We start from the raw sequence: 24,065 nt of genomic DNA, 5'->3' as shown, positions 1-24,065 counted from the left end.
TTAACACCTATGAATAAACTTATGGATTGAATTTAAATTAAAATTTGCCTACTTTTGATATAATAAACACTGCATAGGTTTGTTTATGTCAAATGAAAATATACAGTACTCCCTCTTTATACCATCATCTTAGTTTATTAACTGGTATAATCTCTTAATTTAAAATCTATTACATTATATGTTGACTTCTGTATAAGGCCACCCTCTCTCTATGTTTTGTTCTGTAATTCTTGCAAATGTTTCCCTATATGTGGATGTAATGTGCTTTAATATTTGCAAGGAAACTAAGACAAATTATTTCCTGCATTATTTCTAAAAATTTAGCGTTTGGTACACTTGCATAATTACTTTTTCCGTTCCCTGATATTTTTTTATACACTACAATTTCAGTGTCAAATCTACCTGTAGTATTAACATTTTGAAACCAAAGTTACTAAACTAACAATCACAAAATTTTAAGATGAGCAAATATGTCTCCTGGGTCAGTGCAAGTCTTTTGACAAACACAAGATGTGATCCACATCATTTTCCAGGTGAATGAGCCCTCATTTGGGCAATGGAATTGGACAATAATCATTTTAGATTTGTTTGGGATACAGCATCTTCGATCTGTGCACACTCCGCAGTAAATGGGCCGGTAGCTCTGCAACGTGGAACACTCAGATAAAATAAGTTTAACAGGTTGAGGATCTTGGAACGTTGGCTGGCAGGTTTTTCCTTTTGGAATCTGTAAAATGAAAAATTATTGGTTAAGTCTGTGTTACCATTTATAGAATGTAACACTTCAGCATATTACTTGCTACTGTATGACATAAACAACAGGGGCTTAAGTGAGGTAAAAAACAATGACACAAACTTCTCTACACATAAGCAAGACCAGTTCTAGGTGAAGTTCTCACCAATATGCTGTATCATCATTTCTGCACTCTGTAGCAAAACGTCTAAACAGACAACATTATCTCTAATTACTCCCAGCACAGCTACTATACACAGATGATATCTGCATTTCCCCAAAACAATACTACTTCCCCAGGAGAACATACAGTTCTGCATAGGTGTCTGCTTTGATTACTGACTTGGCAGCCCTCTGTATGGTTGTGTTCACTCCTTTATTTTCTCTAGTTCTTGTGAAAATATTAATTCTAAAAATCATTATCTGTCCCTTAATTTGATTGTATTAATCTTACACAATTAAATATTATGCAATTAGATATACATAACATTGTTAAATAGTGCAATTTGCTGAAAACAATAGCAACACAGCATCTACTTTAACTTGTATACTACGCTCCTAGCTCATCTTCAGTTTACAGCATTATATTGTTATATACTCTCCTATTGGTTGGCCTGTTTTCAAGACTCTGGGACTATGATGACAAATGTGACTGTGTATACTAACTGAGATTTGGATCTTGAAGCTATAACAAAAGTTTTCTTTGGGCTTATACACACTGGCATTAAGATCACACATTCAATGTAAAACAGCACAGAATGGTTTGAGAAAGAAACATTGCTTTGAGATGCACCTTCACAACAGGAGTAGCATGCTATAGAAAACCATTTGCTTTCTATATTATGTGGATTTAATTTATTCAAAAGTTGGGAAGCCCACATGGCAAATGCAGGGGTGTAAATGGTTCCTGAGAAATGTATTTGTGTGTGCCTTTTCAGTTATATTTCCATGATAAAGCCATGATTTATTGTTGTCTTAGTTTATGACTACATTTTTTCCAACTGTTGCGTGAAATCTTCCAGGTATGGGTCATTTATTCAGCAAAATAGGATTTTTTGACACCTTGATAGTTCATTTTTAAAATGGCCATGCCAGTCAACATCTGGCTCCAGATATAAGTATGCATATGGCATTAATGATTTCCAATAACTTGACAGGCACCAAACTATACTGTGCATATTAGCTTACTCTGTGCCCCTTCAGCGAGCAAGCACTTAATGTCTTCATCTTGTTGGGATTTTTATTACCAATAAATATGTTATTATTGGTTATTTGTGATGTTCTTCTGTAAGGTTAACCTCGGGTGAGCATAATTGCACACGCAGAACACTGAAGAGAATAAGCAATGTCCACTCGTACATCAATCAAGCTATATAGTTGGCACATTTTTCCCCTACATCATTGGATTTGGAGGCTGGGAGAAACCAGGCAATTCCAAATGTATTCATCTCACCATTATAAAGTGTGTGAAAATACATGATAAACAATATCGATGTGATGTTAAATACTTTTGTGTCAAAAAAGTACTATAGTATTGATACCTTTATATATTTTTTTTCTACACATTATGCTAAACAATACAAATAGTTACACTCATTACAAATTGAAATTGAAATGATTATCTTCCTGTACTCTAATCACATACACTTTATTGCTTATTTGCTTATCTTTATACAATAAATATAAAAGCAGTAATTGTACAGTTCTGCCAGGTTTAAGATCAGGTCCTGTGTACTTCAGTTACCGCTCCTCAACCTCTCTTACCTCTCTTGGCTACTTGAGCAGGTGCTAGGGTACTTATGTTCTGTGTTGCTTGTTTATTGTCTTTTGTCTGTCTGTCTGTTTCACTGTAAAGGATTTTTCTAGGCCTAGGAAAAGCCTTTACAGCGAAACGCGTGTTGGCGTTCATGCTGTGTGTGATTTACTTTGTTGATTTATTAATAATCTGTAATACCAATCCTCATATTCACTGAACTCTGAGTTAGATTTATAATAGGAAGAGAGTAAAATATTCTCGTTATTTATTCTGATACGATACTAACGGAGAATCGATCAATAAAACAGGGCAAATGTATGTACCGTTACTTATAATCAAGCAGAATACTATTGGAAATCCAGATAACTTAAGCGGTACGATTTAAGATAAACTTCTATAGAACTGGCAACTCACATATTTAGTGAATATCAAAATCAATCTGTGAGCTTTAAGCTTACGATCATTAGTCTCCATAGTTATAGGACTATAATTAGAACACCTGATACTATTAGCATAGGGAATGAGAGCACCTATGACATATGCATGCCCTAATAAGAATTAGTTACATAATACTCTCTTTAGGGTCAATATTTGTAATAATCGAAGTTACAATAGCAACAAAATGAGGATTGACTATTCAGTTTGTAGGAAGGTTATGCCTTACATATAGGCATTAAGGGAATACTGATTTATAAGGATATAATGATAATAATATATAATAATATCCCCATATAGCCACTGGTAAACCTACCTCACACATATCATTCATAGAGAATAATCACACACAGCATTTCTTTTAATAATCACTTTTATTGCACATAATCACAAATATTTCTCTGTTATATATATTATATATAAAAAAAACCAAATATAAATAAATTGATATTTTAATTTAAATCCTATCCTCTGGATCTCTGAAATAACCTGTGGAATAATTTTGAGACTTTGAGTGCACCAATATAAATCCAGCGTCTTTATTCTTGTATTGATATTGTAAATCTTGCTGGTGGTTGCACCTCATGCTAATTTAAGGATAAAACAGAATGATCTGTGAAAAATATAAATATAAGATAATTAGATAGCTTAAGTCCATTTAAATTGTGTACTAGTGCGACATATTATTCTTTTTCCTCCTCTGTGTTAACTAGGTCAGCTCTAGCCAATTCGCAGCAGCCCCCAGACCTATATAAGGTGTGCTAAAAGACTGATGGTTGATGGAGCATCTTGTGACATGTTCCTGTGTTCAGTGCAGCTTTGTATCTGAACTTACTTGTCTCAGTTGCCTATGTGTTAATAGGCCCCTTTCTCTGCCATTAAAGCTGATAAAGGCTAAAAGTTTAGTTATCGCATAAATTTTCCATAGGTATTTCCCGCTGGGACACCTAAGTGATACTTAGCTTCCCAGGCGGTAAGAGCTTCTTCCAGTGTTGGTGAAGTCACTTCTGGTCCCAGAACACAGGACAAGTAAAGAGTGAAGATAAACTGCACCCTTCCACCACTTCTCAGCGAGTTGGAGTTCTAGATAAGCTTTTTGTCAAGTTTAACCATTTTTTTGTATTCATTGTTTTAATAAATAAAGAATTTTAAAGGGTACTACCCATGAATGGCCATCTTATACTTCTGTTTATTCTTAGCAACAATGTGTTTCTGAAAAATATTTCCGCCCAGGGAAGGCTCATTCTTGGGGGTGCCCTAAGCGGTATTATATCACTGATTCAGTGTTTTAGTATCCCCTAACCATTGGAACCATAAGCAACCACTTAAATTTGCCTAATGGTAAAGCTGACCCTGGTTCCACCTAACCTAAAATGCAGTGTTCCTTTGGAGAAACACTGTTAGATAGTCATTCAAATAGGTTGTGTTTAATGATGCAAATAATTAAGATTCTAGTAAATGAATGACTTAAAAACACATTGGATTACCTTCACACTGTTGATCAGAGTCACATTACAGGGGCGGAGGAAGCAAAGTCTTCTGTCCTTTCTCATTTCACATTTACTGTTGTCATTGGTGATGCGTATAGATATGCCCATGCCACAAGTTTTTGAACATGGACTCCACTGAGTTGCCTGGACAAGACATTTTTTTTTCCAAACAAGTGGCAAAATCTTGTATACTGGAAAACAATACAGCATGTTTATTACAGATGGAAAAGCATTATTTCTCCCATAAAATTATGACTATGAATGAGTGCAGCATAATGATCAGTAATAGTGTACCAAATGGATGTACTAAAACGCCAAGCTGCAAAAATGGTTTATCTTGCACATGCAAGCTGCGAGGCATTAACAGCTTTGATTAGTAGAAATCAGACCGGAAGTGTAAATATCGTTCAAATAAATTAATTTCATCATTATCTATATTTTATTTATTCATTTTGCTTTCACAGCAAGGAGTCTCCCAGGATAAACTTCTAATATAAATTACCAGTTCATTAAACTAATTTTCCATTGATTGTGGATGATCTGATGACCATTTTTGTAAGGTCCTGGCATGTTGACCTTGCTTTACACTGAACACTCATCAAAAAAAAAAATCATCCCCAAATAAGACAAGTGTAGACACACTCAGCAAAATATCCAACACAAAGGCATGATTTAAAAATGACTTCTTTTTGAAAACTTGAGATTTACTCTGTCTGCTCTTGACGGTTTCTGTTCAATGCAATGCGTTAAAGAGTGGTGTGACGTGCATGATTATATTTTGGCCAAATCTATAGGTGTACCTGGAAGGTAGACATTGGTTTAAAGATGTCAGAGCAGGAAGCAGGTTAGAAGCCCAGCATATATCTGCAATACATAAAGGCATATTATAATCTTGTTATATCATATGTAAAAGACACATTTCCTCATGTTAGGGTAAAAAGCAAACACTGGCATATGCTAAAGCATAAGATAATAATGAATCCAAAAATGCGAAATATGTACAGCACCTTTCCACTCCCTCCTGTAATATATGTACATGTTTAATGAAGATTACAGGAGCATGGAATTCACAAAACCAATATATTGTCAAAAATACATTAATAAGGTTAGGAAAAAATGTAATACAGCTTAAAATCACCAGCCCATTTATTCATACCATACACTATTATACAATATTACTTGTGGACTATACAAAGGCAATACTCATTAATGTTCAAGTAGTTGTAAAGGCAGTACAAATGACTATAAGGCTGGATATGGTCCTCTGTAACTTCCAATGAATGGTGTTGGATGAGAAAGTACTTTGCGGTGGGCGAGCTACTATATACTGGGGAAAGGATTAATTTTGAAGGGAACTATACTATATACTTGCAAGATGGTATAAAAATAAAGTATATCTGTAATTTGAGATGTATTGTATGCTGGTGCATGTGGGTTGATGAAGGACCTTGTTCAGATTTTTGCACCAGAGCCCAGGTGACATCTCGCTATGCCTCTGGCTACAGATGGTAATGCTCTTATTTTTAAGTAGTATTAAGTTATCAGCAAGTTGTTATCCCACAAAGTGAGATGAGAACCTCGTCTCAGTTTGCAAAATCCTAATGGAGGATATTAGTGGAGGATATTTTAGTATTTCCTGCCTTGGTTCGAAGCCCTTAACTTGGCTCTCCCCATCTCTGTCAGCTCTCCAATCAGGGGCAGGCTGGGCTAGGGGGCAGGGGGGCATCTGTTCCCCGGGCCGGTCCCATAGTCGACTACCTTGGGCTGGATCACTGAGCCACCTGCATTTTTTCCTTTAAAATGTTCCTAATAGGCTGCTGAGTCAAGTCTTGCCCCCGGGTTAAATTTGCCAGCCCTCCTCTGTCTCCAGTCATCAGCTGTGCTGCAATAATGGATTGAAGAACAAATACAGAGTGACATAAATCTGCTGCGCTCCTTCCTGCAATTAGTGTAGTGTGATGAATGACAACATAAGAGAAGTAGGGACTGGAGAGTCAGAGGAAGAATACTCCCATTCCTGCCCTTGCTCCACTGATCGTATCAATTGATGTGCTATAGTAGTGAGCAGGTGGTGATCTGGGCATTGGAACACGGGAAAAGCGCCCTAGATCTCAACTAAGGGACTGTCTACTACTGTCTTGACAACCAGGACTTTTGTCCCGACTTTCAGGATTGCTGGGAGATATGTCCTGCTCACCACTCTGTAGCACACAATTGTTTGTGACATCGCAGAGGTGTTTTAAGGGGAGTGGCCTGACACTTCATAATTGATGGACACACCCCTAGGGGATGTGGGGGTCAGAAATACTGCATTTAGATACAAGACGCAGTATCTAACTTTCACTTCACAGCGTGACAAGCACAACTGATGCAAGTTCACTGAGATGTAATCAGATGATCGCTGACATCACAGAGGTAGGGAGTTGAAATCAAAACAGTATTTAAACCTGCTTGGCTTATCATTTCTTGCCCGAGTATCATCTTTTCTGTTCTGAGTCCCTGTGTGTGTTATCCTGTTTACTGCTTGAATCCTGATAATTTGACCCAGCTTGTTCCTGACTTCATGATACTAGGATACTAACTTTGTACTGCGCTGACAGATTGGTTTTGACCTTGGCTTTTCCTGACTATTCCTCTGATTTCTCTCATGTGTTACCACCACTAACCTCTAGTACTAATGACACATTCAGGGAATCACCAATCAACCAGCCATAATAAGAACCTACTCAGAAGTACTCCTCTGTGCCTGAGTATCAATTGTGTCCAACAGTGATACTCCCGATCCAAGACTATACTATGAAGTATAGCAGGTATTCATATTTCTTCAACTCCTGTGTCCAGTCTCTCCTACAGCAACACACCCTCACCCAGATTTCCATTTGCAGTGTTTTCGGCAGTCTTCATACTGGCTAAGCACTCTGCTGCTGTCGTGGAGGAAACCAACTATACTGGGCCGCGGCCTGTTTCCTCACTGAGCAAATTCTGTATTATCTTTCGGGGAACCCTGGTGAAGACCGGTGGGGGACTAAGACTCCGTACCAATGTATCTGGTTGTGCCATCCCTCCTGCTAGTAATTGTCATCCGTGTGTGTGTGTGTACTCCGCTACACTTTGCTATCTATTTCTGTTTTACATGGTCACTGTGATATTCTCTGTTATATCCAATTGTTTACTGCATTAACAGGGCCAACACCTCGATGTACCCTTTGGCGCACTACGCACTGTTCAAATAATGCCAACACGTCCGTGTACCTCTTTATACACTACACGCTGTTCAACCAGTGCCAATACCTCCATGTACCTGATCGCATGCTACCCGCTGTTCAAACATACAGGGCTGTAATATGGAGGGACTTTGGGACAATTTTGTAATGTTAAGGGACTGCTGTAATGTGTGGAGAAGTATTATTGTAACATGGGGAGGGGGATTGCTGCAATATGCGAGTATTGTTGAAATGTGGGAGGAATTGCTGATTGCTGTAATGTGTAAGGGTATTGCTGATTACTGTAGTGCGTGTTGGGGTATTTATAGATGTAATGGGGGTGCTAATAGTAATGTCAGGGGTCATTAGGAGAAGTAGGCTTATTTGTTAATTGCAAATGCTTCTGATTAATGTTGGAGCTGGCTGGAGGACTTAGGGCTAGATTTACTAAACTGCGAGTTTGAAAAAGTGGAGATGTTGCCTATAGCAACCAATCAGATTCTAGCTGTCATTTTGTAGAAAGTACTAAATAAATGAAAGCTAGAATCCGATTGGTTGCTATAGGCAACATCCCCACATTTTCAAACCCGCAGTTTAGTAAATACACCCCCTAGAGTGTTTATTAGTTGCTCGACTTTCAAGGAGGTGAATAGTATCTATTCCTTTTCTAAGTAGAGCCCCAACAATTCAGGACCAAGCTCAAGTAGCAACTGATCTTAAGACATCAGTAGGTAGTGAAAGCTGCACCAATTGTGGTGGGGCTGTCTTGAACATTCAGAACTTGTGTCGACTTCAAGGAGGTATTTCCCTCTTTACTCTGCTCTACTTGAAAGGGGGGTTGAAAATGCATTTTCAACACTGAATCAGTCGACAGGCTGTCGACACCAAAATGTTGACACTCTACCTGTCAACAGATTCATTCTGTCTACATGTTTAAAATGTAAATGGTCTGAGTCATTAAGGCACATATCTGCCTGTTTTGAGTGTATCTTCAGCAAAATCATTCTGCACGTATGCAGAAGCGGCTGATTTATTATTATTATTATTATTATTATTATTATTATTATTAAAAAAAAAAATGCTTACTACAGCCTACGTTTTAGGGGAGTGAACAGGGTGGTGAATGGGCTGATTAGCATAGGCAATGTACAGTAATGGCGTTCCCATGCAAGGGACATACAAGTAAGCTTCCAGCACAGTGAAAAGTGCGCTGATTTCATCCGTTTCACCTGCACCAGCAAGGGGTCCAGTCTAAGTGCTGATGCCGAACATGCTGGCTCAATCCAGGTTAAAAAATAAATAATAAAATTTAAAAAAATTGTGGGGTCACCCCTCCCAACAATGTTAACCTTTGTGGTGCCTGCTTAGTGCTGGTAGTCGAAAAATTGGGGGGGTGAGGGGTTTGTGGGGTCCCACTGATTTTTTGATAACCAAATACCAGGCTGGTGGCACTATCCCAGGGGAACCCGCAGTGTGGGGTCCACTTGCCATAATGACAAACCAGCCCCAGAATGTTCAGCACAGGGCTGGAGCAGGGGTCTGCAAAAAAATATGGTCTCCTCCCTGGGGGTATCCAGCCCTGTGCTGAAAGAACTAGGACTCTGTGGGGTAATAATGTGAATGAATTCAGTGTATACACTATTTTAGTTCGTGGAATTACAGGTCCGAGCAAGGTCAGGCTGCCATTAACAGTTTGGGCATACTGGTGCTTGTAGAACTAGAAGCACTAGCATACCCAGCCAGGGCATGCTGGGGTATTATTATAGACACAAACGTATTGTAAAAGCTTACAAGATTGGATCCTTTACAGATGAAGAAAACAGATGTTGGTGTTACGAGCCGCTGCGGTGTCTAGCCGCCTGGTCTTTCCTACCTGTGTCCCGGCCGTCGCTATGACGACCGGGACGTCACTTCCGGGGCCAGCCCGACCGGACGCTATTCAGTTCAGCGCCGCATCCCGGCACTATGGGGCAGCCGGGCGCGTGCGCAGTATGTCAAACAAGCCTATGGGCTAATTATTAAGTAATCTGTTTATTAGGCATAGGCTGGGGGCAATTTCAAAGCTAGGCTCTGATTGGTCACATTTGGTATTTAAGGCAGAGAGGGCTTAGCCTCCCTGCCGGTTATAGCTTCCAGATTTCTGCTTGCTACCTGCTTCTGTGCTGTTGGTGTAAAACTTTTGGATTGTCTTTGCCGTATATGACCCCTGCCTGTACCTTGGATTTGTCTCGTTGCCTGTGACCCCGACTCATCTTGCCTGTGCCTTGGACCCCGCTATATTGCTTGTGACCCTGACCTTTGGCGTGATTCCCGACTATTCCTGCTTGCAAGTGACCCCTGACCTTGGATTTCGTTTGACCATCCGCTACCATCTTCGCTGCCTCCTGGCCTGCTGCTACGGTTTAGTCTCACAAACTCACACTACATCTGGAGATAAGTCCTGGGGGAATCCGTGTACCGGTGAGCATATAAAGCTCTATGGGAAAGGCGGCTGCTAAAGGTGAAGACCTCCGCCAACTAGTTCTGTGAGTTTGTGTACTGACCGTCAGCGTAACAGTTGGTAAGTATATCTGTTTTTTTTTTATTTTTAATAAAATAATGTGGTATGAATGAGGTGTGTAGATTATTTAAATTTTATTTTGGGGAACTACATGGCTCAGCGGGCCCTGGGTTTAAGGGCATGCTGGCACTTGTGGTTCTCCAAGTGCCCTGGCTGCCATTGGATTGCTGGTGCTTGTAGTTCTACAAGCACCAGCATGCCCAGACTGTTCATTCCAGCCTACTGGGACTTGTAGTTTCTCAAGCTAAAATAGTGTTTAAACTGTACCTTATTGCACGCTACGCGGTTTCTAACCAGTGCCAACACCATCTCTTCCCCCACTCACCGCCCAGGGAAGAGACCTAGTGCTTTCAGCACAGGGCTAGGTACCCCTAGGGAGGGGGCCTGAATTTGTTTTGTGGACCCCAACTCCCTAGGGAATCCAGTCCCATGCTGGACAGCCTGGGGTTGGTTTCATTATGGCAGGGGGAACCCACCTGCAATAGTGCCGGCTGGCTTACCTAGTGCTGTTTATTGTGAAATCAGGGGGCCTCAATGCTCCCCCCTGCCCCCCAATTTTAAGACTACCAGCACTAGGCTGGCAGCACAAGGGTTAATATCATTGGGAGAGGGTGACCCCATGTTTTTTTAAGATTAATTATTTATTGTTAAACTGTATTGAGCCAGCTGGTACAGCGGCTGTAATGCTGCCGGACCTGAAGGCTGCTGCAGGAACTGACAGGTACGTACGTACGTACGTACGTAAGTACGTACGTACGTACGTACGTACGTACGTACGTATCCTGCAGCATCCTAAGTAGTAGAGCAGAGAGGGAAAATATACTCTTAGTACGGTTATAAGTAGAGCCTATTTGTGTGGAGTTTTACTACTCCATGCAGATACTTTTCTTAATAACTATGTGATTGTCGACAGCATGTATATTATGTGTATATATATATATATATATATATATATATATGCACATATATATATAAACACACACACACACACACAATATACATCTGATAAAAAAATAATGGGCTTGGATACGATCTGGTGACAGTGAATATGTCGACAATTAGCACCAGCATGGTGACAGTGTAAATGTCGACAGATTCATTCTGTGGACGTTTAAAATTATGTCATTTTGACTGTTGACAGTAATAATGTCAACAGTCACAATTTTGACATTCAATGAAAGAAATACAGCTACTAGGTCTATATATAACCTGGGGCTTTCCCACGACCCAGGACTGACAGCGTAGGACAGCAGCAGGTTATAAATAGACGTAGCGGCTATATTTCTTTCATTATGCGGCAGTATTTCATGCTGTCAAGAACAGATTTTTTTATGGCTTTTCTTTTAGGTTAAAGATGCATTATTGAGGGATATAAAAATATGGAGATTCTTTGTTTTCAGGTTAAAGATGCCAGATCGAGGTATGTAAATATATGGACATGAACGATCTGGGATTACAGATGAAGACCATATATGTTTGTGAGTATTAGCATGGTTGTCATTATGTAGGAAGACCCCACGATGTGGGTTACCCTGCTAAGTGATATGATATATGTGTATATGCTTATGAGTCACCTTACCTTTGCAGTCTGGCTGGGCCAAGATGCAAAATGTAGACTTAACCTCATGTGTCAATCTCCCATTGTCCCATAGATTGTAAGCTTGCTAGCAGGGCCTTCTCACCTCTTTGTCTGTTTTACCCAGTTTGTTTATTAGTTTATTATGTTTGTCCCCAATTGTAAAGCGCTACGGAATATGTTGGCGCTATAAAAATAAATGATGATGATGATGATGATAGTGGCACCGGCCCCGGCTGACAAAGCCTAATGCTAGTTCTTGTAAAATCAGGGGCCCCCCGATTTTCCTAGTACCAGGCTAGGCTGGCAGCACTAGGGTTAATCTGTTTGGGGGGAGGGGGGGAATTTTTGTTAAAATTTATTTCAGTGTGTATTATTGTACTGTACTGTGCCAGAGGGTCCACCGGCAGCACTAGGGTTCATGCGTTGGGTGGGGGTGGGGGTAAGGTAAAGGTCTGAGGTCAATGTTTGTGGGTTTTTTCTAAATATTATCTCTTTTGCAAAGGACTTTGTGGCTGTATTGATGGCGGCTGTATTGATGGCGGGATAATGCCAGCTGCTGCTGGCATTATCCTTTGAATGTCGACATTGTGACTGTAGACAGTCACAATGTCACCATTTTAATCATGTAAACAGAATGAATCTGTCGACATTTACACAGTCACCAGAATGACTGTGCCCCGATAAATGAGTGAAATGGTTCTAAAGTGGTAGAACGATAGACTTTGAAGTGGTATTTTTACTTTTTTAACATGCACATTTACACTTCTCCGTTGGATCTGCAAATCTACAAAAATAGGTGCAGTTTGATTTTCTGGTACAGTTCCAAATACCAGAATGTAGGCATACACCTATATGTATAGGCATACACAGGGCCGGATTAACCATAGGGCTAACTGGGCTACAGCCCAGGGGCCTATGGCATCCAGGGGGCCCTTGAAAGTGCTCAGCAGCAGTATTGATCGGTCGGGGGCCGGGGCGCCCCCAGCCCGATCAGTGCTGCTGAGCACTTTCACTGCAGTACTTCTTCCCCGGCGCGCTGTAGTCTCCTTACTGAGGAGATCTCGTTAGTCTCACTCTCACGAGATCTCCTCAGTAAAGAGTGTACAGCGCGCCGGGGAAGGAGGAGAAGGAGGAGAAGGAGGTAAGCGCCGGGAAGGGGGGGGGGGGAGGGCAGCTCGGATCACGGAGGGGGGCCCTCACGGGGGTATGGAGGCTACAGCAGTGACCAGGGACAGCACAAAATATATATAGAAGAAGGCATCTTCTAGGCAGATCCGATCCAGAAAGAGTTTCATGAAAACACTCCTGGGTGGCCGATAATAAGTACTTGACAATGCTTTACCCAGTAATCCAGACACAGATATGTAAATGCTGCCAAAAATCTACAAGCTAGAAATTCCAGGCAGACATACGATACAGAAATGAACCCTTGCAAGAGAAACAGATATAGGAACTACATTAAACAGCTCCCATAAAATGCACTATTAGTTACTATGGATATAATCATTTCATAACATCCCTCAGAAGAATGGAATAGGTGACTGCAACATTTTTTTCTTATCTTTAAGTATAGCACTGAAGTTTTTACCCAACTTATTTCATATTTACTGAGACATAATTATTTCACATTCAATAATTACACATACCTTCAGCACATAGGGATAGCTGTAAGCAATTAACAGTACAACACTATGCAAACTTTTGCACAATTATGCCTGGATTAGAGGAGAAATACCTTATATATAAATACTAATATAAAGGCTACATAGATGAATAAGTATGGGATAGTGTAAAGCACATACAACAAATTCCACAGGCACTGTAGCAGAATGTTCTGAAAGGCTCTCTTTGCATACTTTTACCTAAACATATGTTAGATAAATCATATGGGAAAGCTTTAACAAATGAGGTTAGTGTGCTTTAAATGTGTTAGGAAGCCATTAAAAAGTGTAACATTTAAATATTATTTAACTGTTGACAGTATGTGTGATCATCCTTTGTATTGACATGTATTAATGGTATTGTAATGAATGAATAAAGAAAGTAAATATATCTAGCATACCAGGTATAAGTTTGTAGTCTGCCGTTACAGGGTTCTTCTCTAGAGCACAGTTTGATAGCTCAGGTTTTTTTTTAGTGAGATCAGTGGGCTCTGCACACTGGCTTCCATCTTGTTTGAAATCGAGTAAAGGGGTGCATCCAATTGTGTCACTTATACAAAGACATGTGTAAGATGGACTGGGCTGAAAAGACTGACCATTTTGATAAAGTACACCGTTGAGTTCACATCCGACAGCAAACATATCTGCAAGTTCAAAGACAATAGATATCAATTACTGATAGATATTATCATCATCATTTATTTATATAGTGCCACTAATTCCGCAGCACTGTACAGAGAACTCACTCACATCAGTTGATGCCCCATTGGGGCTTACAGTCTAAATTCCCTAACACACACACACAGACTAGGATCAATTTGTTAGCAGCCAATTAACCTACCAGTATGTTTTTTTGGGAATGTGGGAGGAAACTGGAGCACCCAAAGGAAACCCAAGCAAACACGGGGAGAACACACAAACTCCTCACATATAAGACAATGGTCAGGAATTGAACTCATGACCCCAGTCGTGGAGATATCACCATACCATCAACATGCACTGTTATTTAACATGTCACAAAAGAAATCACATTTTAGGAATTTTGGTTGCAAACATAAATCAACACAGTACTTTTAGTGCAGATTATACTCATCAGACAAAAATCAGCAGAGATTCAACAAGGATTAATCCAGTTTGTTCAGGTTAGATGGTTTCTAGTTCACTCTATGATATACAAAACCCAATGGGATAAATTATAATCCACAGGTTTAAGGGAAGTTTCAGCTGACACATGAAGCTTATTTACTTGTACAAGTTGAAATCTGTAGTCTACTTAGCAATACGTCTAATGGAATAAGCAACTCTTTCCCAGCAACTGCAGAGTTAAACAACTTTCTCTCATCAGCATCCATTTTTAGACGAGGCTGAAGTTAGCCTCTTACTCATGCTCCAGCTTCTTATTCAGAATAGCTTATTTTTAAAGGATTAAATTAAGTTGAATCACCGGTTTCACATCAGATTAACACTAAAGGGTGTTCCATATACAAACTGCAAAAGTATTTACCCTGACCCAACAAGGTTTTGGGAATGAAATCAGGGGGCAAAGTATGCACCAAAATCCCCATATTTTAAAGTCACCATATTTTATCATTTTGAATAAGTAGCTGCAGTTTTGCAAGGGTTGATGTTTTTATTAAAAATTGCAACAAAAATAAATCCAGTATCACTTTGTCCAAGATAAAATAGACTATATACATTATCAACGGGTAAAAAAGACCAATATGAACAAAACTTCTCATACCCAATTCTACTACAATCCCACCACAAAACATCTAATACACCACTTCATAAATATAAAAAAGACAAAAAAACACAAAACAAAACAAAAACTTACACAAGAGAAACATGCCAACCCCTAGCACAATACTCTGCATTACCACAACCCCGCCACCAATCTATAATACCACCCACACATCCTTTACTGTCAGGTAATGAAAGCAAACTTTAAATGTATGTAAACCTTACTATAAAAAAAGGGGTTTCCACTAAATCTAATAGCGATAAAACAGGATAGATAGCCAAGAATGGAGAGACTGCCAGGTGTTAGCTACCACTTAGGGAGGTCTCAGCCCCCGCCATAGTCTACACCAGCTCGCAGCATCCATCCGGTCCCTCTCCATTTCCCTTATTTTCCAAACCTTGTGCAGAATACTATCCACCACCTCACCACAGGGAAGAATTTTTCTCCTAATGGGCACTAAACACCGTGCACTACATGTGTAAAATCTAACAACTGCACTAACAAAAAGACAAGTGCTTAAATTAAAAACCCCACACCTTTTGAGCGCTCCATACACCCACTCAGGGTAACTAAGACCCGAAAGACACGGAAGGCCTAACATTGATTAGGCAAGAGTGGGCACCTGTCAGTATGTAGCCCTGAAGTTGATGGACAGCATGCCAGGCTGAATTGCAGTGGTCTACACTGCAAATATTGACTCTTTGCATTAACTTAATCTAATTGTTAATAAAAAACTGTGACACTCTTGAAATGCTTGTAATTTTACTTTAGCATAGGATAGCAACATCTCACAAAAAGATCTACAAATACAGAAAGAGCAAACTTTGTGAAAACCAATACTTATGTCATTCTCAAAACTTTTGCCCATGACTGTAAATTTAAAGTTTGTTTTCATTTCCTGACTGTAAAGCGTGTGTGGGTGGTATTATAAATTGGTGATGGGTTTGTTGTAATGCAGAGTATTGTGTTAGAGGATGTCATGTTTATTTGATGTAAATAAAACAGGTCTGTGAAGAAAAAGCTTTTTTAATGAATTTATGTAATACTTATAGATTTTTGGCCTCTGAACCCAAAAATGACTCCCAATTTTGCATATCACATCACGTTTTCTGCAAATCACGTTTTTCTGCAAAACATGTATGTATGAATAAGTATTTTTTTTATATTCTTTAAAATAATAAATGTATTCTGCCTACATTTATTATAAAACATTGTCTTAAATGAATTCAGTCGGTAGTATAGAACGTTGGTAGCAATTCAGTTCTCGTCATAAAACTTCCCCCCGCCCAGTGCCAGATTAATGTCCACATGGGCCTAGAGCTGAAATTTACAAAGGGCCTAAACCCCATACTGTCTAAAGGAACATTGCAAACACACAACAATTACAACTACAAGGTGAGCTGGCGAAGGTGGAACCAAATACAACAGATGCAACACAGTTTTGCCCTGTGCCGGCTCATTTTAACCCCTGGGCAGCACGGTGGCTAAATGGTTAGCACTTCTGCCTCACAGCTCTGGGGTCATTAGTTCAATTCTGAGCATGGCGTTATCTGTGTGGAGTTTGTATGTTCTTCCCGTGTTTGTGTGGGTTTCCTCCGGGTGCTCTGGTTTCCTCCCACACTCCAAAAATATACTTGTAGGTTAATTGGCTGCTATCAAAATTGACTCTAGTCTGTCTGTCTGTCTGTGTCTGTGTGTATGTTAGGGAATTTAGACTGTAAGCTCCAATGGGGCAGGGACTGATGTGAATGAGTTCTCTGTACAGCGCTGCGGAATCAGTGGCACTATATAAATAAATAGTGATCATGATGATGATGCCTACCACCACATACACACACACACACACACACACACACACAGTACATATACATTCATAGATTCTTCAAAAAGAAGTTTAAATGCTGTTTTTTTGCACAATGGCAAAAAGCTATTAAAGTAGTATTTCAACGTATGAAAGCAGCGTTTTCCCTAGCAGTTAAAAACTGTTCTGAAACACTAATTAAAACAATCCTAAAAATTTCTGAGCATTTGTAAACGGCTAAAAACCCAAGGAACCAAAGTTTCCTACCAGCTTAAGGCTTTGTGCATGCTAGCTTCTACAATGTGTGTTTTTGTAAGTAAAGACAAATATAAAGTGCATTCCATTCATGTATACAGTTAATATGCAACAGGAAGCTGCTATTTTGCTCACGCCAAATAAAAATGCTTCATAACTGCATCTCAGAGTATTTTCAGCGTGCCCCAGTTAAGATGGATTTAAATTTCCCTTTTTAATATACAATCACAATTTAAAAGTACGTATAGTGCATTACAAAAAATCTTAACCACTGGTTTACAAAGCTGCACTAACCCAATAGTACCACATTATTCTGATATGATTGGAATTAGTTTTCTGCATACAATTGATTCACCTACGTACAGGGGCACAGAGAGGGGGTACCAACATTGGCGGAAAAGTGGCTGCATGGCAAATAGCTTCCTATTGGTCACCACGACAATCACACATCCCTAAGAGTGAAAACCTAAATGGAGCCCCAAGAAGTAGCCTCAACGGGGCCCAGTATTCCCCTTGGAATGGAAACCCTGACTATGTATGTGATAACAGTAACAAAGTGTATACCCATTTATCATAAAAGTCACAAAAGAAAAGAATGAGGAAGTTACTTACATTTACAAATTCCAACTTCAAATTTAGGTGCATCAGTGGAGTAGTCACAATATAGACCTCTATGGTGATCACATACATCTGCTTCATTACAACTTTCCCCCAGCTGTTTAGCACAGATTTTGCAGCATCCACAGCCATCCTTGACCAGGCTTACTCCCACCGGACATGTGCGCTTATTCAAGCATTTGCATGGCCAGTGACAAAACTCCTTGCGCTGAAAGACCTCGGAGTCTGCTGCTGTATCCCCAGCCATCACGGAATTTACAGTCTCTTCAGCACTGCAAAGAAACTGGAACAAGTTGCACTATATGAGAATTTGTACAATGCTTTGATTATAAATATTCTTATTCTTGAACTGAACTGCTATTTCATTCTTTTCCCAGAGACACTCACTTTCCTCTGTGCCAATGTTACCGAGCAGAGACTAAGGTGCTCTGTTTATGAAAAGGCAAAGTGCCCTATTGCCAGAGTAAATGAGAGTTTTTTACCGATCATAGGGCTCAATATTGTATCACCCTAGCTATCAGTTCATAAGTGTTTACCACCTTTGCATGGGAAAGTCTATTTAACAATTATCTCAGGATAACAGAAAAAAAGCATTAAATATGATGTATTCTTAGATTATTACTATTATTATTATTATTATTAAAAGCAGCAATTTAAATTATGCTTAAAATAATGTAAAGTAAGTTAAAATACATTTGCAAATTTATGTAAGAAACCCACAACATTATATACAACTGAGGGGGAGATGCCAAGTACGGGGAGTGTGGCCACACAAATTGCGATTTGCGGCATAAGACAACGGTTGGCTGTGCCAGAATGATGTGATTTGCTGTGAATCTCATCTTTAAGCCATGTCCCCACCCACTTCCCACATCACTAGGGAATGGGCAGGATGCAGGAGGATGACCTGCTCTTCCGGGACAACTCCTAGAAATATAAGCAACTATATTATTTATAATGTTACCTGTGTGTGCTGTTTTTTTTATTTTAATACTTTATTTCATTTTATGTTTTTAACAACAAATTTAACTGAAGGCCATATCAAGCAAATTGGCTCATACAAGTGCACAAAAACTTGCCTGATTCAGACAGCTGATATTTATATGGCCTGATTGCAATAATAAAAATAAATAGGGCTCCAAATTCTACAATACTTTGCTACAAGAAATAAAAGGTAATTATTCATTCCAAAAATAAAGGATATATTATTTTTATATACTTTTTTAAAAACAGCACCACCTCTGTAATAACATTCATAAATATAGATAATTAAAATAGATGATCTTAGATTGGTTCCATCAGTGAACATATCCACCATTACTTTGAACAGGGACAAATATGTGACATGGCGCTTAAAGACTACGTTTATCAATATCTGCACCAAAAAAACAATTAAAAAAATATAAATAAAACTCATATACTCAACACTACATGAATATAATTAGTAACATACTGTGAATTGTTACAAACAAAATACTATTACCAAACTCATACAAATGTTCTTGACTCTCACAAGTGGTTAAAAAGCATACTTCACAGACTGAGCTAGGTGCACAACCTTTAACTATTATTATATTATTAATATAATATAAATATTATTTATATTATTTCACTGACTAATGCAAATTCATTTAAAAACATATAAATATCCTTACTTTATTTTTAAGGGAGGCAGCTTTTTTATGACATGTTCAGTTCTTGTGCAAATCTTGAGCTTCATAATGTTTGAAAAAAGTGTAAAATACTTATTATTAGATGTACCGCAAATATTCCAAATGAATGATTGTGTTAACATAATGTATGCACTATAGTGCATCATTTTTAATGGAGAGTTTCCTGGATTTAGTAATACATATGTCAATTCAATTAGACCAAAACGTACTCAAATTGAAACAAGTGGATTTGAGTGTTTCACTTACAGGAGCTGTCACTCCACTGACACTTATCACCCCCTCCCACCTAAAACAAATGACAACATATGTCAGAAAATGAACATTTAACGAATAGGCTCAAGAAAGTCCATACAATGATTTGATTTGGTGTCTGTGTTCTCTATGTGTAATGCTATGACCGCTGTTAAAATAAGGATTTATCAAAAATTCATCTTTATTAAAAAAAATGTAAGTTCAAATAAAGTTTTCACGATAGGATTTCTGTAGTGTAAAACGGTGTAGGAGCTCACTGTTTAAACAACACTGAGCGGGTGCAGTATTTAACATTACAAAAGGGAAAGTCTTCCATAAACAAGCAGTGCCCTTTCAGAGACCAGCAGGCCAGAAAGCCGAGTTCTGTTACGTTTTTCAAAACATCCAGAAATCTGCAAACTATATCCAAAAGTAAAGGCGGAAAGAGGGAAGCATAGGGCTGCTTTAAGGGAGGGAAAATGTCTGCCATTACTGAAGGATTTCTCAAGTTTTCTTATTTCATGAACTAAGTTCAGTCAAACGTGCTGAGATAAAGAATAATGATTAAATGTGGTAGAACTTACCTGCTGATAGTATGCAGTAAGGAGAGAAACAAGGAGCCACTGCATGTTCATGGAGCCTGAAATATAACTGAGGGATAGAAACTCTGCAGAACTGAATATGAGGTTGTAGACAAAGCTCCTCTCTGTCTTCTCTGGTAGTCTTACCTTTCTCTATGCACACACAGATCCTCACACACATACATTCAGGAGTACAGTCATCTACGTCATGTACCCACAGGCTCAGCAGGCTTCACATTCATCTAGTTGCTTTATTTTTGTACTATGCAGAGCTGTGTTTACAGAAATGTTAGTAATTAAACCTAGAATCATTTTTATTTAATTTCGCTTGCTTAGGTAGTGATTGAATTATTTATTTTAAATAGTTTTTGGTAATCGCAGGCTATCGCAGCGATGCCAAATGTAGCTCGGCAGCTGTGTACTATGCCAGGGCTCATTGGCAAGGTGCAAAATGAGTTCTCCCAGCTCGGTCTTTGCAAAAGTTTGTTTCAGCATTACCCAGAGTTTATGTTTGCCCTTTAAACACCAGTCCACTATTCCATTTAGTATTTCTGCCTGATAATATTTATAGATGTTTTGGGTCAGGTCGATAGTGTAATTTTTAGCCTATGTGGTTGGCCTTTTCATTTAAATTTAGTAATGGCAATTTTTTTTTTAATTAGGTAGTTTCCTGCGCATGGAGGGTCTGATTCATCAAGGCACCTATCTGCCGATTTTGAGCGTATTGCACGCAAAATCACTCTATGCATGGCCAGAATCGGCAGAAATGTCTGTGAACGTAGCCCTGTTCCGTGCACTTGCGAGCGCAAAGGACACTTACTACAGTCTATGTTTTCGGGGAGTGAACTGGGCGAAGAAGGAACGTTTTGCCTTGGTGAATTTACAGTAGGGGTGTGCCAAACTCAAACGCACACAGTCACATCCAAATCAAGCTCTGAGTGTCTGAAAATCACTTATTTTTCTGCCGTATCTCTTGCACCAGCTATAGGGCTACTCTAAAAGCACTTTTTTTTTTGTGTGTTCTTGTGTGAATTTGCAAATCCACATAGGTATTCTGCTGCGTTCAGTGTAGTAGAGCACAGCAGACCTGCCGCCGATTTCAAAAGCACTCGCATCTTAAGGTCCGTGCCTTGCTGGTCAGACGCAAAGCCTAACGATCTGCCTATAATACTGAACGTGGGTTGCGCTCAGAATATGTACCTTGAGGAATCAGGCTCAGAGTGTTTTTATTATATATATATATATATATATATATATATATATATATATATATATATATATATATATATATATATATATATATAATGCTAGTAGGACTATTCACTTTAGTATATTACACTTGCCAAACCAAGAAAATGTATTTACTGTTTTGATAGAAAAAATATTTATTACATGACCTTGTGATCTGGACAGAGGCCTGACAAATAGGACAGATTGGCAGGAAAGTTCTTGCATGGGTCATGAATGTGTACATACACAGTGAATATATCCACTCATGATTTCTTTAATGTAAATAAATCTAGCATGGACAATCTTTCCCCATAACTGGGATCTGAGGTCAGTGTGTGTTAACTAGAGATGTTCACTGACCCCTGTTTTGGCTTTGGTTTTGGTTTTGGATCTGGATTAACTTCGTGTTTTGGTTTTGGCAACTGCCCTTGCACTTTTTGGTTTTGGATTTGGATCCCTATTTTTTTTCTAAAATCCCTATTTTTTTCTAAAATCACAACATTTTTCTTTTTTTCCCCCTACATTATTATTAACCTCAATAACACTAATTTCAAATCATTTGCAGTTAATTTTGACCATTTTACAGGTCACAATATTATTTTCATACACTTTCAAACAAAGACTGCAGCGACCTGGATGGATGCTAAGCGACAGAGCAATGACTGAAACATACGGCAGTTCCTAGCACATCTAGGAAACATTTCCACACAGCAGTGGCAGAAAAGAAAAGTGGTGCAAGATGGAATTGTCCTGGGATCATGATACCAGTTATGGTTCATTTGATCGCTCCACACATTTCTTAACTGTGGTAATTCTACAGCTTATACATGACAACAAGCACTGACCACCACCCCAGGATGCGTGCTTTTATCAGACACAGACCAATCCAGGATGCCAGACAATGCACTAAAAAGAACCATTTTTAATTCCCAGCAAAAAGCAAGTTCATCACTGAGCTTTAAATCAACCCCAATTACCACAAAATTATAATATAGTTAGGTACCTTTGACGTAAAGTGCAGATTACACACATTTGATGAAACAGCAGCAAAGTGGAAGGTAATACATATACACATCTATTTAGACATCCATGCTTGTATTGCTTCTGCAAGCAACGTTGTTCTTTGTTAATAAAACTGTTGTCTTTATACCGTTCAAAAATATTAAAAATAATCCTCCACCATTCTTTGGATGTTGATAGTTGATAGTAGGATCAGGTGGAGTTACAGCAGAGGTGTCCCTAATTCTGGTCAATTCTTTTCCAGTAGACAAGACCAGATGTCAAAATGTTGTGCTGAGTCATCTGCATCATCAATGGGTGTCTAACATTTTTGCTAAGCACACAACAGTATATAGCACATGTAGGTAACATTGGCACACAGTGGTAGCTGAAAGAAAAAGAGGTGCAAGATGGAATTGTCCTTGGGCCCTCCCACCCACCCCGATGTTGGACATGCACACTTTAACAAACCAAGCACTTTAGCGACAAGTGCCACTTTTGAGGCTGATGAGCTTGGTTAGATTGAGCCCCCACAAAACAAGTAACAATGTGCTTAAGGCACCTAAGGTAACAGTGCTGTTAATGAACTCTACTGTGACAAGATGTTGTTGTCATCATCCTCAGCCTCATCCCCACCCTCATCAGTGTGTACATTATCCTCACACATTATTAATTCATCACCGCTGGAATCCACCATTACAGAAGTCTCAGTATTTTGATGTAATTGGCGGGAAAGGCCTTTCTCATGAAACTTGAAGTTCATTTTTATGAACATCATCTTTTCCACATTTAAAGGCAGTAGCCTCCTACGCCAATCGCTGACAAGGTTCCCGGCTGTGCTGAAAACTCTTTCCGAGTACACACTGGAGGGTGGACAGCTTAGGCAGTGCAAAGCGAGTTGGTGCATGGGTCTCCTAATTCCCTTTTTTTCTTCCAAGCATGTGAAGGAGCTGTCTGATGTGTTTATTTCTATGCTGTTGTGAAAATAATCCTCCACCATCCTTTGGATATTGATAGTAGGATCAGGTGGAGTTACGACAAAGGTGTCACGTTTTTTGGTCAATTCTTTTAGACCAGACCAGATGTCAAAATGTTGTACTGAGTCATCTGCATCATCCCTGGGTATCTTGGGAAAACTAAGTTTTTTCCTAGCAGCAGTTGAGTGAGAAACTGAAGGAGGAGACACCGTCCTGTCACGTAACACTTATTCACCAGGAGATCCTTGCATCTCTTCAGATCTGGGTCAGTTGGAAACACAGAGAAGCCATAGCTCTTAAACCGAGGATCAAGCACAGTTGCCAAAATGTAGTGATACGATTTTAAGATTTTGATAACTCTTGGATCCTGGCGAAGCGAATAAAGTACAAGATCTACAAGTCCGGCATACGTAGCATAATTGCTTTGTTTAATCTCCTCCTTCAGTTTCTCAAGCTGCTTTTCCAAATGTCTAATTAAGGGAATAACTTGACTCAAGCTAGCAGTGTCTGAACTCACGTCACAGGTGACTACTTCAAATGGT

The 24,065-nt window shown here is 39.2% G+C and overlaps 1 protein-coding gene across 1 annotated transcript; it reads right to left on the bottom strand.

The window, feature by feature from the left end:
* Positions 1-229: 229 nt before the first annotated feature.
* Positions 230-20,401, bottom strand: CCN6 (cellular communication network factor 6). Its single transcript, XM_075200641.1, has 5 exons — positions 20,321-20,401; positions 17,827-18,115; positions 13,819-14,061; positions 4,412-4,605; positions 230-727 (listed from the first exon to the last, which is right to left on the bottom strand). The coding sequence occupies exons 1-5, from the start codon at positions 20,369-20,371 to the stop codon at positions 446-448; spliced, it is 1,059 nt and encodes a 352-aa protein (XP_075056742.1). The 5' UTR covers positions 20,372-20,401; the 3' UTR covers positions 230-445.
* Between the last annotated feature and the right edge of the window lie 3,664 nt (positions 20,402-24,065).

The sequence above is a fragment of the Mixophyes fleayi genome, chromosome 3 (assembly GCF_038048845.1).
Source record: "Mixophyes fleayi isolate aMixFle1 chromosome 3, aMixFle1.hap1, whole genome shotgun sequence".
Lineage (NCBI taxonomy): Eukaryota > Metazoa > Chordata > Amphibia > Anura > Limnodynastidae > Mixophyes > Mixophyes fleayi.
This window is presented reverse-complemented; position numbering and strand designations above follow the sequence as displayed.

What these genes read in the sequence shown, in the direction of transcription:
- CCN6 (XM_075200641.1), bottom strand. Translation starts at nt 20,371, where the DNA reads ATGAACATGCAGTGGCTCCTTGTTTCTCTCCTTACTGCATACTATCAG. An exon ending in AGACTACAAACTTATACCTG is followed by an intron (nt 4,606 to 13,818) that starts GTATGCTAGATA and finishes ATTGTTTTCCAG; the next exon opens with TATACAAGATTTTGCCACTT. An exon ending in CTCTGATCAACAGTGTGAAG is followed by an intron (nt 728 to 4,411) that starts GTAATCCAATGT and finishes TTCATTTTACAG; the next exon opens with ATTCCAAAAGGAAAAACCTG.